This window comes from Lytechinus pictus, chromosome 6 (assembly GCF_037042905.1).
Source record: "Lytechinus pictus isolate F3 Inbred chromosome 6, Lp3.0, whole genome shotgun sequence".
Taxonomy (NCBI): domain Eukaryota; kingdom Metazoa; phylum Echinodermata; class Echinoidea; order Temnopleuroida; family Toxopneustidae; genus Lytechinus; species Lytechinus pictus.
In genome coordinates, this window is record NC_087250.1 from 24,127,868 (window position 1) to 24,143,612 (window position 15,745).

Consider the following 15,745-nt stretch of genomic DNA (forward strand, 5'->3'; position numbering starts at 1 on the left):
TTGTTCCCATACATGATACTAATTTCATTTGGTTAGGTGTTATCTTTCTCAGTCCCACAAGAAAATATTTTGACTTCATTGGTTTTATACAGAATCCAGAATCCATTTGGTCAGCATACTACCCACATTTTGTAATATGAAGAGAAAGATCTTCAGGAAAGTGAAAAACGATGGCTACAATAGTGCTGTTAGATGCTTCATAGTTTCAATAAATAGCCAGAAAATTAGTCTAAAAATCAGGAGAGTGATTACCCCCCTCCCATTTGTATGTAGACGAATGTCTGAACTTCAATATGTTCTAGATTTTTAAAACCACTACATAATAGGTTTGGGACTTATTCCATCTTTCACATTGCATCTTCTATTTCGTGTTTGTTTCTAGTATTTGCAAGTATGGTGATGGTGTTTGGAAAGCTACTCTTCGGTTGGGTGCTCGGAAACATCGCCTCCACCCTCGCAAACGAAGAGTCGGGACGAGTCAGCTATGAAGAGAGACTTGCAGCGGTGAAGGTACGTAGGGCATTCTCACAATATTCACTGCTCTATCCTATTCTCTGTGCGTGATGAGTCTGCTTCAGGAATATTGATATTTATGGGTCTTTATCAGCGATTTTCACTGCCATATGTTATAAGCTACTCCAAATCCTTGCATCTGATTAGCTGAGATCAAATCCATCAAACTCTTCGTGAAACACTCCCTGTAAGGTCTTTGTGTGGTGAAAATTAAAGACCCAGACCGGACCCAAAAATGAAAATCACATATCACTATATACCAATCGAAAGTTTATAGACTACTAAATACAGCAATGTTAGCTTTATGCATTTTCATCGCTTAACAGCTGAGTATTTTGCTTAAGAACAGCTCCAATTATCAGGCTTAGAAAACAGGCTTTATTGTGCTTTTCACCGGCCTCGAGACCGTGACGTCACGTTGTGTGAGAAACGTTGTGATTCCATAGGTTTGTACACAGAAAAACTGGGTGATTTTTTTGCTTTCCAGATTACGCATTTCATTTTCTTCACTTCTATCACAGAGTTATATCACATATATTTTTTCCCGCATGCTTGAATTTATGAAATCTACAGTTTTGGACTAGTTTTTGCCATATTTTATTTCCTGCTTATATGGCGCAGATTTCAATTCTACCTGCATTCAGATTATGTGTAACAACTTTTCCTGACATAGCAATTTAGGCCCAATACGAGCCAAACAAAAAAAATCACAAAAAAAAGTAGTGAATAGTTGTAAGTTTCCCTCTATTTGAACACTGAATAATTGTGACTGCCATTTTCATCTGAAAATGAAAAAAAAATTGAATTCATAATCTGGAAATCAGAAAAATCAACCAGTTTTTTTGTACACAAACCTATGGAATCACAACCCTCCATACACAACATGACGTCATCATTTTCATGCGACGTTGGGGTGCTCAATCGAAACAAGTTCAGGAGGAGCAATTTCTTTGATTTCTATTTAATCTTTTAAGTAATGGAAGGAGATATATGTAATATTTTTGTTATATTTCTATTCTATGAATCATTACCTTTCAGTTGATGTATGGTTGTTTTTACCCCGGTCAGGGTCTTTATTTATTTTAAAAATCTTTTATTAAAAAAACATATACTGGTACCGCATAATAAATTACTATTGTTGGTACTAAAGTGTAGAAGAATAAGCAGCAGAATTTCTTGGTTGTAGGCTGATAATGAGACTTCATTGTATCCTCTTTTGCTTTTTATCTTGTGAAATGTGATGGAACCAAAGATTTTTTAGTACTGTTTCATTATTAACAAATATCTGTGCTAATAAGTGTTCAAATTACATGTAAAAAAAATCTAAAATAATTCCATTTTAGAGATCTTGCCAAGCATTTCAGCACCGCAAAGTTCGCTCAACTCTCTCAAAATATTGCATTTTATATAATTCTCTCACAGGACCAAATGAAAGACATGCGATTGAACAGCAAGTTGAGGAATCGAGTTATTAGCTATTTTGATTATCTATGGGCACGTAACAAGTAAGTCAGAGTTTGGTATTTGATTACCAGCTAAAGCGATATATATCTCTTTTTGATATATTGCTGTTTTTCCTCTCTTCATCATGTAGAGAATATGGTAATACATTTTCCTTGTAACCCTCTAGAAAATAAAATGAATTTCACCATGTAATGCTACGGTCACTATAACAAACACCTTATGAACGATTTCATACCATGTATTGGTCCCGGTATTGGTATGTATAAAAAAACGTTTGTACGGCAATATTAAAGGTATTTGTGACCATCACATTATGCTCATATTGATAACTCTTGAAATTTATTGGACCATCCTACCAAATAATTTGTAGTTGCAGGAATTGTATTGTATCATTACAATTAAAGGACAAGACCACCTCAACAAAAAATTGATTTGATTTAAAATAGAAAAATCCAACAAGCATAACGCTGAAAATTTTATCAAAATCGGATGTAAAATAAGAAAGTATGACATTTTAAAGTTTCGCATAATTTCATTAAACAGTTATATGCACATCCTGGTTGGTATGCAAATAAGGAGACTGATGACGTCATCCACTCACTATTTCTTTTGTATTTTATTATATGAAATATGAAATATTTCAATTTTCTCCTCTTTGTCAAGTGAAACAATGACTAATTCCTCCCTGAATATGTGGAATTAGCATTTTATGAAAACTATGGTTCAGTCAAGTTGGTCCTTATTGTCAAATCTGTAAAAATGAAATATTGTATAATTCAAACAATGAAAAACAAAAGAGATATTGAGTGAGGGACATCATCGACTGTCTTATTTATTTGCATGTCACTGAGTTGTGCATATAACTGTTTTGTCAAAACTAATCAAAACTTTAAAACTGTCATAACTTTCTTATTTTTATATCCGATTTTGATGAAATTTTCAGTGTTATGCTAGTTTGATTTTTCTCCATTTATTCAAATCAACATTTTCCTGGGGTGAACTTCACCTTTAATGTTGTATTTCATGAAACAGGTTAAAGGATAGAAAGCAGAATGTTGCTTCTTCATCTGAGTGATTCAAGGAATACAAAAAGAATTTGAACAAACCTTAGAAATACAAATCCAGCCAGTTTATAAAGCAAATAATGCACAGTTTGTACTGTCGCAGGCATCCCGGGTTTTCACTATATGTAATTTGTCGTGCATTGTATTTACCCACTAACACATACCTGTGCATTATTTGCATTATATGAGCAAAAGTTGTAAATCATACACTGAGTTTTCTCTTTTTCATTCTTCTTGTTCAGGGGTATAGATCAAAGTATCCTCTTCAGAGATGCCCCATTCTGTCTGCAGACTGATCTAGGTCTCGATGTTGCTGGCGAACATCTACAGAAGGTCAGTAGACAGTAGTCTTTCAGTGTTTCAGTTGGGTACCTTCACAAAGAAGCCATGTCCAAAACAGAAGTTTGAGCACCTTCTTTCATGCAGCATTCTTGCAATTGTCCTTTCATCTCTAATCATCACACTTCATCACAAAGGTGCTTTGTGTGTTTTATACTGACTTTCTCACATTTTCCTGTTGGTTTTTAGTGGTGAATGTGATAGACAATAATTCCTGCATGAAAAACTTCCGTAATTCTTTGCAGAGACTACCTGGTTCGGAAAGGACAATGGTTACCAATATCCTATCATACTCATTACTCACCCAATAAATTTAATTTCATGCTTCATTCTTCCTGGGAAGCACTTGCTAGGTGTACATGATGGTATTCACAATCTACTACTTTCTGTTTAATAATATATTTTATGATACGTCGGGATTTATTGGACTTGGTCATGTGAATATTTATATCCTTGCAGGTGGCTCTTTTCCGAGAGGCTGACGAAGCATTCCTACGTGCTCTTTCCCTCATGCTCAAACCTGTTCTCTTTATGCCTAATGATCTCATCGTAAGACAGGGAGATGTTGGAGATGAAATGTACTTCATCTGTCGAGGAGTGGTATGATTCCTTATTTATTTTATCCTCTCATTTGGAAAAAAATACACAACTCGGCATTCGAGGAAGCATGTTAACTTCACTTGTATTTGATGCCATAACGAGAAAATGTATCATGTTAGTAATATCTAAGATGGGAGTCTCATGAAATTCATATCGCATTTCCATGGAAAAATGGATCCTTGCCCAGAACCAAACCCATACAAATATCCCTCAAAAGCAAATTATAATTGTTTATTATGTAAATATAACCCCAAATTACATCAGAAGAAAGCACATCTTAATGGACACTAAAAGCTTAACCCTATCTTAACTGGGCTATTTCGGACCGGAGGGGGGGGGGTCAATTTGACCCCCCTCAGGCCCTCAGATCTCGGTCGCTGATTGCGCAATCGCCGCAAAAATTTGCATGCGTGTAGAGCCGGGTTTAAACTACAAGAGTGTATAGTAACATTTTCAAAATTAAAAAAATATATATTTCTATTAATTAATTATGCAAATAAGCATATGAAATTTGCCATAAATTTGTTTTTTTGTGTATGTATTTGCCTTTAACTCAATTTATATAGCTAGTAGAATGCTAATTTTTGGTATCAATTATTACATTTCTAACAAATATCTACAAAAAAATAGCAAAAATATAATTAATTTCTTATGTATTTTATTTTAGTTTTCTAATTCTTATGCATTTCTTTGTTTTTTCAAACCTTTGTTTTTTATTGTTTTTCCCGATGAACTTTGTCGAGGAACCTTTTGCGATCATAAATAGCATAAAATAGATCCATTTAAACCAAAAAAATAAAAATAATCATACATTTATGATTTTTGGTTGAGAAACACAATTTGCATTGATTTTTTACACGGAATCACGTTTTTGAGCAATATCTGGTCTGACATGCACTTACAAAACGTTGCGTAATTTTAGAATCGCGTACCCGGGCATTGCAAATTTGGTCTCAAAAGATGCGCAAGACTTGAAAGTAAAAAGTCAGTGAGCGGCGCAGTCAAAAAAATTCATGCAACTGCGTAGTGACAAAATTTGTTGAGGGGGGGTCAAATTGACCAGTTTAATGACGGTTAATGCATGATACATTTTTAGTGTCAACTCCCATCCCTAAGCTACATTCTTGATTTTAAATTCAGGTAGGTTTGTTTACTCCGTAACACATGATGTTAATTTTGATCTGATTTGTAGCATTCAAGCATAATTTACCCATAAAGACCACTGCTACAAAAATTTGTTAAAGTCAAGCTACCATAAACACTTTTATGGAATCCCCCTTGTTGGCCCGCCCACCAAAAATTAGTGTAAATATGGATTTTTAATCCATTTTGTTAGATGGTCCATTTCAGGACAAAAAATTGCCCATGAAAGAATACATGGTGTACCGTGAAACCACTACACTCTTGTTCGTTGCCATGGAAACCTTTAAAAATTGCCCTATTTTGTTCTCTTGTCACAAAATTAAGCTTGTCCCATATCTCATGTCTTTTTTTGATCCATCTATAATTTTTTTAGGTTGAAGAGCTAGAAGTTAACAGCCATTCACGTGTTGCCCGAGTTTTAGAGTCTGGCGAATTCCTGGATGACATTAACCTCCTTTACGACGTACCACGGCGAACTTCATACAGAGGCCGAACCCACGTTGATGTTCTCTCATTGTCGGTGCACGATTTGAAATCAGTGCTGGAGCAGTATCCGCAGGTCGAAGCACAGATTCGTCGGATTGGAAAAGAGCTTTACGGTGACTACGCCAACAGTGTCAATGCCCAGGAGATCTTCCCTGCCAAGCAAACTGAAGTCTAATTAATGAACAGAAAAGCTATTAGCTCTGCTTCTGAAAGCAGAGCGTCCGTTTCACCCAAAGTATTAAACGATGGTGACAAGGGATAAACTGTCTACTGGCAGGTGCGAGCGAAAGAGATAATAAGAAAGAAATACTTGCATATTTATAGCCAATTGTGGCCTAAATACGATGTTTCTTGTAGACATATATTATGCAATTGTGTGCATTGTATGATGGTGTGTATTCCTAATAATTCTGTAGTGAACACAGTGAATAGATAGATAGATTAGAAAACTGATGATGCATCTCTATACCCGACTGGTGTGAATATGTATGACATATCTATCAAAACAAAGTGCTTGATGACCCCAAAATTCACATATTCATGAAATACATGTACTTATTTTCCTTGAATTCTAAACTAAAGCAAAACTTGCATACACCTATGCAAAGACAATTGGATGACTGAGTAACGAGTTGAAATGTATTCAATTACACAGTCATTTTCAAAGCCCACTTTGTGAATGTTTGTGATGCCAAGTATGACATTTTGAGTGAGCTATCAATTTTACAGTAATATTTTATGACGCATATATTCCTGTAGGTTGCGATAGCGCAGTACTAGAGTTTTCCAACTCAACAATAAGGTGTTCATGTATGTGTATGCAATGCATACTTGTGCCAAATGATTCAAGGTTATTCATGACTAGGTTATTTTGTCGCCCAAACTGAGCAAATTTGGCAGCTCGATAAGGTTTGTCTCTTATATCTTGTATATGATATAATGATTTGTTCATACACGTATATCACAAATAATTCTAAAGCCATCATGAAATGACTGTGCAAGACTTATTCACATATTATAACAGGGTCCTTTCTAGTATCTAAAAATATGTAGAAAGAAATCAAAATCTTGAACATGTCGAATCAATGTACATCTTGCAGAAAATTATATGAAAATCTACCATCTGGTTTCTACCTTCGTCTATTTGCTTTTTTCGCTGATCGTGGCAAAACATGATTTTTAATACGATATTCAACTGACTTTTGTTTTAGGAAATTTCTGTTTTCCTACATAAACATTTTGTTTGCCATAAATTGATGTTATTTCTTTATAATCACACTTTCTTTTAATCAGAATATTCTGTTTGGTGGATACGGTAATCAAATCGTATATCTGGTCCATACATGATACAACTTATGTAAACACTACCTTTGGAATTCATGATTATTATGAATATCCATTAATTGGCTGAATACTTTTATTGTATCTTACATGTATTTTAAATGATTTGCTTCAACTTGATTTAACTTAATCTAAATACTCTATTCATTGTTGTTACCATGCATTGCAGCAGAAATTAAATTTCTTTGAATTCCTTCCTCTAAGTAAAAAAAACACAAAAAAGTCTATCAAATGTATGAATTTAACTTATAAATCTTATCTATAACTTGATGTATTTGAATGCTTAACTAGAAGATGATTGCGTGTGTATATATATATGAATATTTCAAACCTGTATATAACTTTTTTCATACTGTTTTTTCAGAGTTGTTGCTTTTTAATTTTGATTTTATCAAGCAGTTTCATGTTCTGTCGTTCTACTTTATTTCAAGCTATGCGTATTGGGTTATGGTGAATGATGAGTATATTAAATTGTATTTTATCCATTTATTTTCTTCCTCCAAGAACCTCACATCATATGATGTTAATTTCTCTAGAGATCTAAATCGTTAAACGTCAATGATCTTCATTAAATGGACAGTGAAATAGGTTTAAAAAAATTTGATTCATTTAGACAATTAATGTGTTGAGAAATGTTATTAAATCTACTTTCTTTGGGGCGTGTTTATACTTGTCCAAAGAAATTCTGAATTATTTTATCTTCTTGAAATTTAGAGATTAAATTTAGTTTGTGTATTATGCCAGAGAAGATTTGTTATTGATATTGTTACAACAAAAAGTTGCTTTTGGAGAGGGATCTTCATTAGAAATGCCAGTTAAAGTATTTCATTCTTTCAGTCTGCAAAGGTGTATTTATCTTCCTAAAGTTATATTTCATTAAACTGCAATTGCTTCTTGTCAATGTATTGTTTTCTCGATTCAAATTGTAATACCAGCAATAATGTTTCATTTTTGTGTGTTCTCATGTTTCAGTTTCTATGTGTTATTATTGTAATTTCTTCTGCATAATTATGTTTGAACCAGTACTGCTTTACTTGTCATACTTCAAAATTATACATAGGACATACAGTATCATAGATGTAGATTTTCTTGCCAACTCCTGGAAATGGGGAACATTATATTCATCATTGTAGATATTTGTCATTTTGAAGAAATATGAATTGTATAAACATGTAGCATCATTCATTACTATTCCAAATCGCCCGAGGCTGTAGTCTAATACCTCTTGTGAGTATAATCACCACCCCCTCAAACTATATTTCTCCCTTTGTCAATATCACTGATATGATTTTATTTCTTTACACACATATTTTTCTTATCACTCTTGAAGCCAAATCGTTGGGCAAAGTTTGATAATAAATATATTAAAGTAAATATTTGAGTAGACAGCTGAAAAACAATATCCTAGGTCATTTACAGAACTGTCATGCATATAACATACATATGTAGTTGATAGTAAAGATCTAAATGGTCCAAATTTCACAGAGGAGTTTTATTTTGAACCATTATTTGGTTTAAAGAATACAAGGACATTAAATAATGTCTATCATACACTTTCTTTCAATCATTGCCTATATGAAGCACATGGTCCCTGTAAAAAGTCAATGGGATTTTGAGAATTCTGTATCTAATGGCTCAAGCTAGTGCATTGATAATGAGAGCTTTTCACTCCTGTTTTAGTGTGTGTATGGAGAGGAATTCATCCTTTGTCAATAATTTGGACCAATTAGTCTTCAGTTACCCAAAATTATATTATACATCTTTTATTTTTTGTGTAATATATTGCTGGAATATTTGGGCCAGAGAAAATTGGTTTTAAGGATTTTTTTTCCTGTACTGTTTCATAAAATATACTCCCTTTTCTACCATTTTATATTTCATTAGCATTGTACTATTTTTTTAACTGGTACATAATACGTTATCTGCCTTGCGTTGAGAAAACGAATATGGTGTGCACAAGAACATGACAAATATCTCCTAAGAATTTTCCCTTCAAAAAAATAATTCAATTCCCTTTTCCTCCTTTTTGTCTTTATTCCTTTGTTTTTCTTCATTTCTCCCTTATAGCTAATTCTAGCCAAGCCCTTTTTTCACCTTCATGCATAATGTATTCATATATTTCATTCATTCATTTTCATCAGGGTGAGAACTGGGGCTTTTAGTGTATTCATTATCTATTCACAATAACTATTATAGAAAAAAGCCAAAAACATCAAGCCAGTGTATTAGTCTATTTCACCAGTTGTTTCCTTTTCTCAAAGTTAGGCAGATACTTCTCAGACAAAAAATGGTAGTCTTATCATCAAAGACCTTAAAACAGGGTGTTCTTTTCTCTCATTCGTGTGTATAACATATCCTTCCCTCTTCGAATGTGCTTATTCTTGATATATTTATCTTCTGCTTGTATAATGATCTTGTCTATATCAACTGTCCATAGAGTTTTTACCTTGTATATATTAGTGTATAAAGGAAATCAATTTGTTAATCATATATCAGTTGTGCTAAGTTGTGGACTTTCAAAGAGAGTAGTTCAAAATAAAGAGATCTTATCTTTAGTGTTGCCAATCTTATATATGCAAGCATTTCTGATGGTTTTTCATGTTTAGATGATAATCAAATTTAATATATCGGAACTTACCAGGGACATTATAGTTATCGAAATTGGGCAAGAGAAGCCAAGTCGCATTTCCTGTAGTAAATGGCAGTATTGATTGCCTGACATGTCTTCTTGCAGGATAAATGGTCAGGAAATCTGGCCCTGTCTTACAAAGAGTAGTGATTGATCCAATTGAGTTTAACTATGGAAAGCCAGCGACCCCAACATCTAGAATGCATATACTTATTGCTTTTCTAAGTAGGATGAATTCTTATGCTAGATTAAATTTGTATGCATGTGTCTTGCTTCTCAGGCTATGAAGTAGAAATTTATTATGCCAAAGAGACCTAATTATCATCATATAATTATCCCTATTGCTCATGTAGAGTAACAATTTTGTTTCTTGCAGACATCTATTATGCAGTGAAAATAAGTTTAAGGCAGTAGGCATTAAGACTCTTGCAATTCATGTTATCCTTTATATGTGTGTATGAAATGACTAGGTGGTTTTATCCCCCCTGATCTAATTTTGGCAAGGCAGCTCAACCTATCTAATGCCCTTGACCTGAAATTGTTTCATAATGCATGAATTAAGGAAAAATCTACATAAAGATACTGTATCTTTCCTTTAACTGTACTTTGTAATCAAGATGAAATATACCCAGTTGTATGACTTGACTCATAAGCATTAATCTGTGGGAAGCAATTTGAAGTAGTTTATAAATAATATTTCATAAATTACTAAGTAATGACAAAGATCAAATTTCCACATTCATCTGATCTGTGCTATTTGATCTTCTTCAAGTAGCTTGGTCTCTGTCCTATTGTAGACCATTGATTTATTCAATAAGAAGCCAGTGATAGTTAGGCACACTTACATGTGCATTGTAACCAAATAAATTTGTCATAAGCTCTCAATACATTTTAATTGTTAAGTATAAAATTGCCTAACTGTAGAGTTAATTTGTATTCTAACATATTGTTGAATTTATTGTAATTGATAGGGGCACAGTTTATAAAGTGTTACAATGTTAACTTTCTTATAATGGCAACTACCATGGTAACAGGGCACAACCTCCAATCAAAATGAAGGTTTCGATGGAAGTTTCAGTAATGGCAAAGTTAAAATAGTAGTAAGCCTTTATGAAATGGGGCCCAGAATTATATGAAAACCATTTGATATGCTTCTCTCTTATTAATTCTTGTTCTGTAGTTGGTTGAGGAGTATCTATTTCATGAATCTTTCTCTCTTTTTTTGCCTATTCTTTCGTCATCGGTGATGTAACCGGGAAATGCTGTTGATATATTCTGTTTTTGCCCAGTACCATTATGGTTTCTCATATTGGACATTGTATTTTCACACTGCAATAAAAGTTTCCAGTGTGTTTTAAGAATATATAACAATGTTTGTATGGTTTCCCTTTTGTCGTGTAAGGTACAACTAAGGTTTCTTTTTTGTGGTATTATAGTGTGAGAGTTTGGGCCCTCATCTTTCTGTATTGAATCTTTTTAATCTATTTTTTATTTTATCTATGATTTTTTTTCGGGTCCCTTTTCTCTTCCCTGTTCACCATGTGGGACTATTTAAAAAAACAGAAGACTTGCTTTAAAATGAACGCAATTTTGATGATAATAATAATACTACTAATAATAACAAAGCTCTCCCTCTTAGTTGAGCTTGAGTTTTGGAGTTGCGTCTGATAACCATTTTTCCCCAGCAAGGGCCTCCAGTTCTCATAAAAAATTTCTGGTGTATTAATCCATCAACCTTTCTTCTTTATCCTTGTGCATTACTATTGCTTTTTCTCATTGTTCAGTCGAATTTCAAGTAAAAATAAAAAAAAAAACATAATATACAAATAGCGTATATACATAAGTGCGAACGTCCGAAAGTTTGTGTGATGTGAAAGACACTAAAGTGACCCCACTATCAATATGGATTGAAGATCACAAGTCATGAGAAAAGAGATTCTCTACTCACAGGATGAAAAAAAAGGTTACTTGTCATAAGCGGGAATATGAAGAAGATGATCGTTATTCGGAAAGTTGTTTTATTGTTTGTTTTCACGTAATCTGTTCCTTGCAGTTTATTCTTAGATCATCATTGGTACTTATACAAAGACTTTGAGGATATATGGGAAAGATAATCATCACAAAATAACATGTGAATTAGAACAGCAACAAGGAGAAAATTTGTTGCTACATAACAATGGTATTTTTGCCATAATTATAACTAATTATGAAAAAGGTTCAAGCTTTCCTGTCTATTTTGATGTCTTATTCGTAACCATAGGGTTCTCGATCATATGAGAGCAGAAAATGACCAGATCCACACTTATTAAAGTGATATTAGGATGTGAGGGTTATAACTAAATGACAGAATGAAGCTTTTCAACACACACCCCCATGTAGTTTGCTAAGGACTTCGTAATGGCAAAATTAATTTAGTTATCATTGACACACACACCCTTACACACAGACACACACACACAAAAGAGGTCAGTTGCCCGAAGTCATACGTGATATTGAGAGACATTAACCAGATAAATAGGGTAGTTTCTAAATAATGCAATGAGTAATTAGCAGTATGAGTTGTTTATTCTTTAATTAAGCATGTTGATTAGTAGGAGAATATCAAAGAGCAAATTTATTTTGAAAATGCATGCTATATTTGAATGGTATATCAATACCACAAATAATGAGCAGATCAGATAAATAAGATCCTGAAATCTCTTGTTCTGTTTTAATGACGGTGGTTTTCTTGAAGATGAACAATCTTTCATCCTTATCATATCACGTTTTTGAAGATTATAGAATCAAACTACTTGACCGATATCAATTACCTGCTATCATCTCTGAGTGATAGGATATGATGTGTAAATGCCAATATTCGATGAACGAGATCTCTACTTTTCTCTTCCTTTTCTTCTGTCCCCCCCCCCTTTTCCTCGCTTTTCTATTTTCTCCATTTACTTCCTTACACCTCCATGACTTCCATTTTCATTGGTCTAGTTTCCTTCTTTCTTTTCACTCACCTACCACACATTCTTCTTTTTCTCCACGGAAGATTGCTCTAATCATCACTAATTAGAACGATGTGTTTTTATAAGTAATAATAGGAAGAAAAAAAAACATTGAGGGATTTTAATTTTTTCAGATTGTTATTTCTGTATTGATTTCATTATTTTTTTAGCATAACATATCTATCGCGTTAAATTTCAATTTCGCAAAGTAACACAATCAAGAAGTTACACAAAAAAAAAAACAACAACAAACAAACAGATACGTGTAAGTGAGCCAGGACTTGCTTGTGTTTGAGGCTCTAAATGTCAATTACAAAATGCAATGAAAATATTAATGTTAAATTACGTTTATTTGTAAAAGCATTAGCATGAGATAAAGGTCTACATAATAAAACCTAATTAAAAAAGCACATACACGCACACGCCCTCAATCACTTATTCAATGTTTTTTTTTTTCGTTTAGAACAAAATATATAATATACTTTGTATATTATTGCGAAATACAGTCGTGTATCTGTTCATTTTCAAAGCAGTTTCAGGCAATGTGTGAAATATTACAATTATGTTGTTTATGATGGGATATGGCATATATTATTTTGTATCATACTTTTATTGAAAATCTGAATTATAGTAAAAGACCCTTGTTGATGTTTGGAATGAAAAATAATAAATGCAATGAAAAAAATGAATGCAAAAAAAAAAAAAAATAATAATACAAAGGCTTCATATAACACACGTATACTAGACCTATTGTTCTCTTTCTACTATAATCGTCTATTTTGCTTGTATTTCCTTTCTCTTTTCATTTTTTTTTCAATCTTGTTCTCGTTATTACCTGCGCTTTTCCCTCTTCCTTGTTTCCATGAAATATTTTTCTGCTTTTTATCATGAATGCCACTCGGCATTCAAGCTTTCACCTTTCACCTCATGCTCATCATAATTTAAATAGTTTTTGTTTTTATATTATTCAATTTTTCCCTTTTTTCTTCACAGTATTCTCAATTTAATTTTCCTTCTATCCTTCCCTACAGTTCTTTGCATTTCTCTGATCTTAATATAGCACAAGAGACAAATAAGCAACACTAATTATCGTAGCATTATTAACATCATGTTGGTAATATCAGATTTTCTGAAATAAACTTTATTTTCTCTTCAACCTATGGTTGCTTGTCCAGGAAAGATTTCTTTGTTTCTTTCATTTTCATTAACTATATTCTAACCTAAGAGATCATTTCAATGACAAACAAATGAAGTTTAACGAACTTTTGTCATATTTGTTTAACATAGATGGCGCTAGTCATTCCCAATTTTCAATAGCTTCCAAGCACCCACACAAAAGAGGCCTTTATCTCAACAAAGTCACAAACAATGAAAAGATAAGATTGTTATGAAATAAATAATTTATATGGCCTCGATTATCTTGAAAATGAATATCTCTCATATACGTATCATATCATTTCTAGACTTTGACAAATAAATGAAACCGCACTTGAGCGATATCAATGCTGATAAAGTTGAAAAACACAGTTTCATTATTAAAAGGTTGATGATGTCGCAAAGTAAACACTCTAAAAAAAGGTTTACCCAATATTGGGTAAATGGCATAGGCGGCGGAAGCGGCGGGAGACGGGGGGGGGGGGGGTGGGGGGACCTGTCCACCCAAATTTGAGGTGGGGGGCGATTCCCCCTTAATTCTTTGTTGATAACTTTTTTTTTTGCTTGTCAATTTTGTTTCCTGCGTCCCCTCTAAATTCAGATGGACCCCCCCTAAAATTTTGGTTGATAACCTTTTTTTTCTTTTTTTTCTTTGCTTGTCCAATTTTTTACCTGTGTCCATCCCCCAAAATTTCAGGTGGACCCCCCCACCTAAATTTTTTGGCTTCCGCCGCCAATGGTAAATGGAAACACGCATGTTGGTCGGGTAAACAGATACCGAATATTTTGTAAATTTTACGCGATGTTGCGTTGAGCTAGCCCAATATGGGGTAAAAAAAACCCCAGCAAACATGCATGTTCCCCATGTACCCAATATTGGGTAAAATTTTACTCAGTGTTTTTAGAGTGTAGGGGACCAACTATTGAATATGATTTATTTCTATAAAATTTGTATGATTATAAATTGTCATATATATATGAACAAAACAATTTGGTAAATTGCCAATTCGTCCACTCACCACATGGCCTACACGTGAATGTGAGATCTTTGAAATGCAATTTTGAAATATTGAAAGAAGTATATATCTTTTAAAAATTGAATGTGACTTTATTAACAACAACAACAACATAATACAAATTTACACCTAATTCATGACATTGTAAAAATGCAAACACCGAGCATATTAAAACATTATTAACAAAGTACGTTCTGTACAAAATTTCAATAACAAATTAATAATTCCCTATCATATTAACTGTACATGTATCTATTGTACATTGAACAGTGATTTTTTTTTACAATGGACACAAAAAACAATGGAAATAAATTCAAATTAACGAATGTAAATATTGGTAAGATATTGAAATAAATTGCATTATTACCAGTAGACAAAAAAAGGGGAAAACAAGTGTTGTTAAAAGGAAAACCAACAGTTAGCACGAGTGCTAGTCGAGATTGGTTCTTCAAGATTCTTTAACTGTATTCTGAATCCAAAGTCAAAGTCTAAGGCTCTGGGTTCACAATATTATAAACGTAAAAAGAAAAAAATATCAGGACTTAATATGATATCATTAAATCTTAATGATTAATCACAACTCAAGAGTTTAATTCTTAGATTTCTGCGAAACGATGATCTTGTTGGTTCTTCCCTTGTATTTTTGGGTATTTATTCTATAACCTTGCACCAATGAAATTTTTTTTAAAAGTACCATGTTTCGTATTACATTTGGGTAATCGTAGCATTAAATGCTCTCTCCGTCTAGTACTATACTTATGGTTCATTGACTTAAAGTAATCCACGAACGAGTGTGGTAAATGTCCCACTTGAAGGTCGTATACAAAATGTTGAAACTGAATGCTCAAACAACTTATGAACGTCTAACACATGTAAACTTAGTAGTCTGGAGCTTGTTCGAAATGGGTAAAATGTTATTACACGCATGGCCATTTTTTATATGCCAGTAGTGTGCAGTTTAAATTAGCTTTATAGCAACTTCCCAAGACTACTATTTCATACAAT

At 33.1% G+C, this 15,745-nt stretch overlaps 1 protein-coding gene across 1 annotated transcript in view; it reads left to right on the forward strand.

The window, feature by feature from the left end:
- The window catches only part of LOC129263078 (uncharacterized), an 86,683-nt gene extending 75,733 nt beyond the window's left edge, over positions 1–10,950 (forward strand). The window contains exons 42-46 of the mRNA XM_064100488.1: positions 383–510; positions 1,936–2,018; positions 3,284–3,374; positions 3,840–3,980; positions 5,497–10,950. Of these exons, the coding sequence (XP_063956558.1) occupies positions 383–510; positions 1,936–2,018; positions 3,284–3,374; positions 3,840–3,980; positions 5,497–5,784 (731 nt within the window). The 3' untranslated portion in view covers positions 5,785–10,950. The remainder of the gene's footprint in view (positions 1–382; positions 511–1,935; positions 2,019–3,283; positions 3,375–3,839; positions 3,981–5,496) is intronic.
- Positions 10,951–15,745: the final 4,795 nt, after the last annotated feature.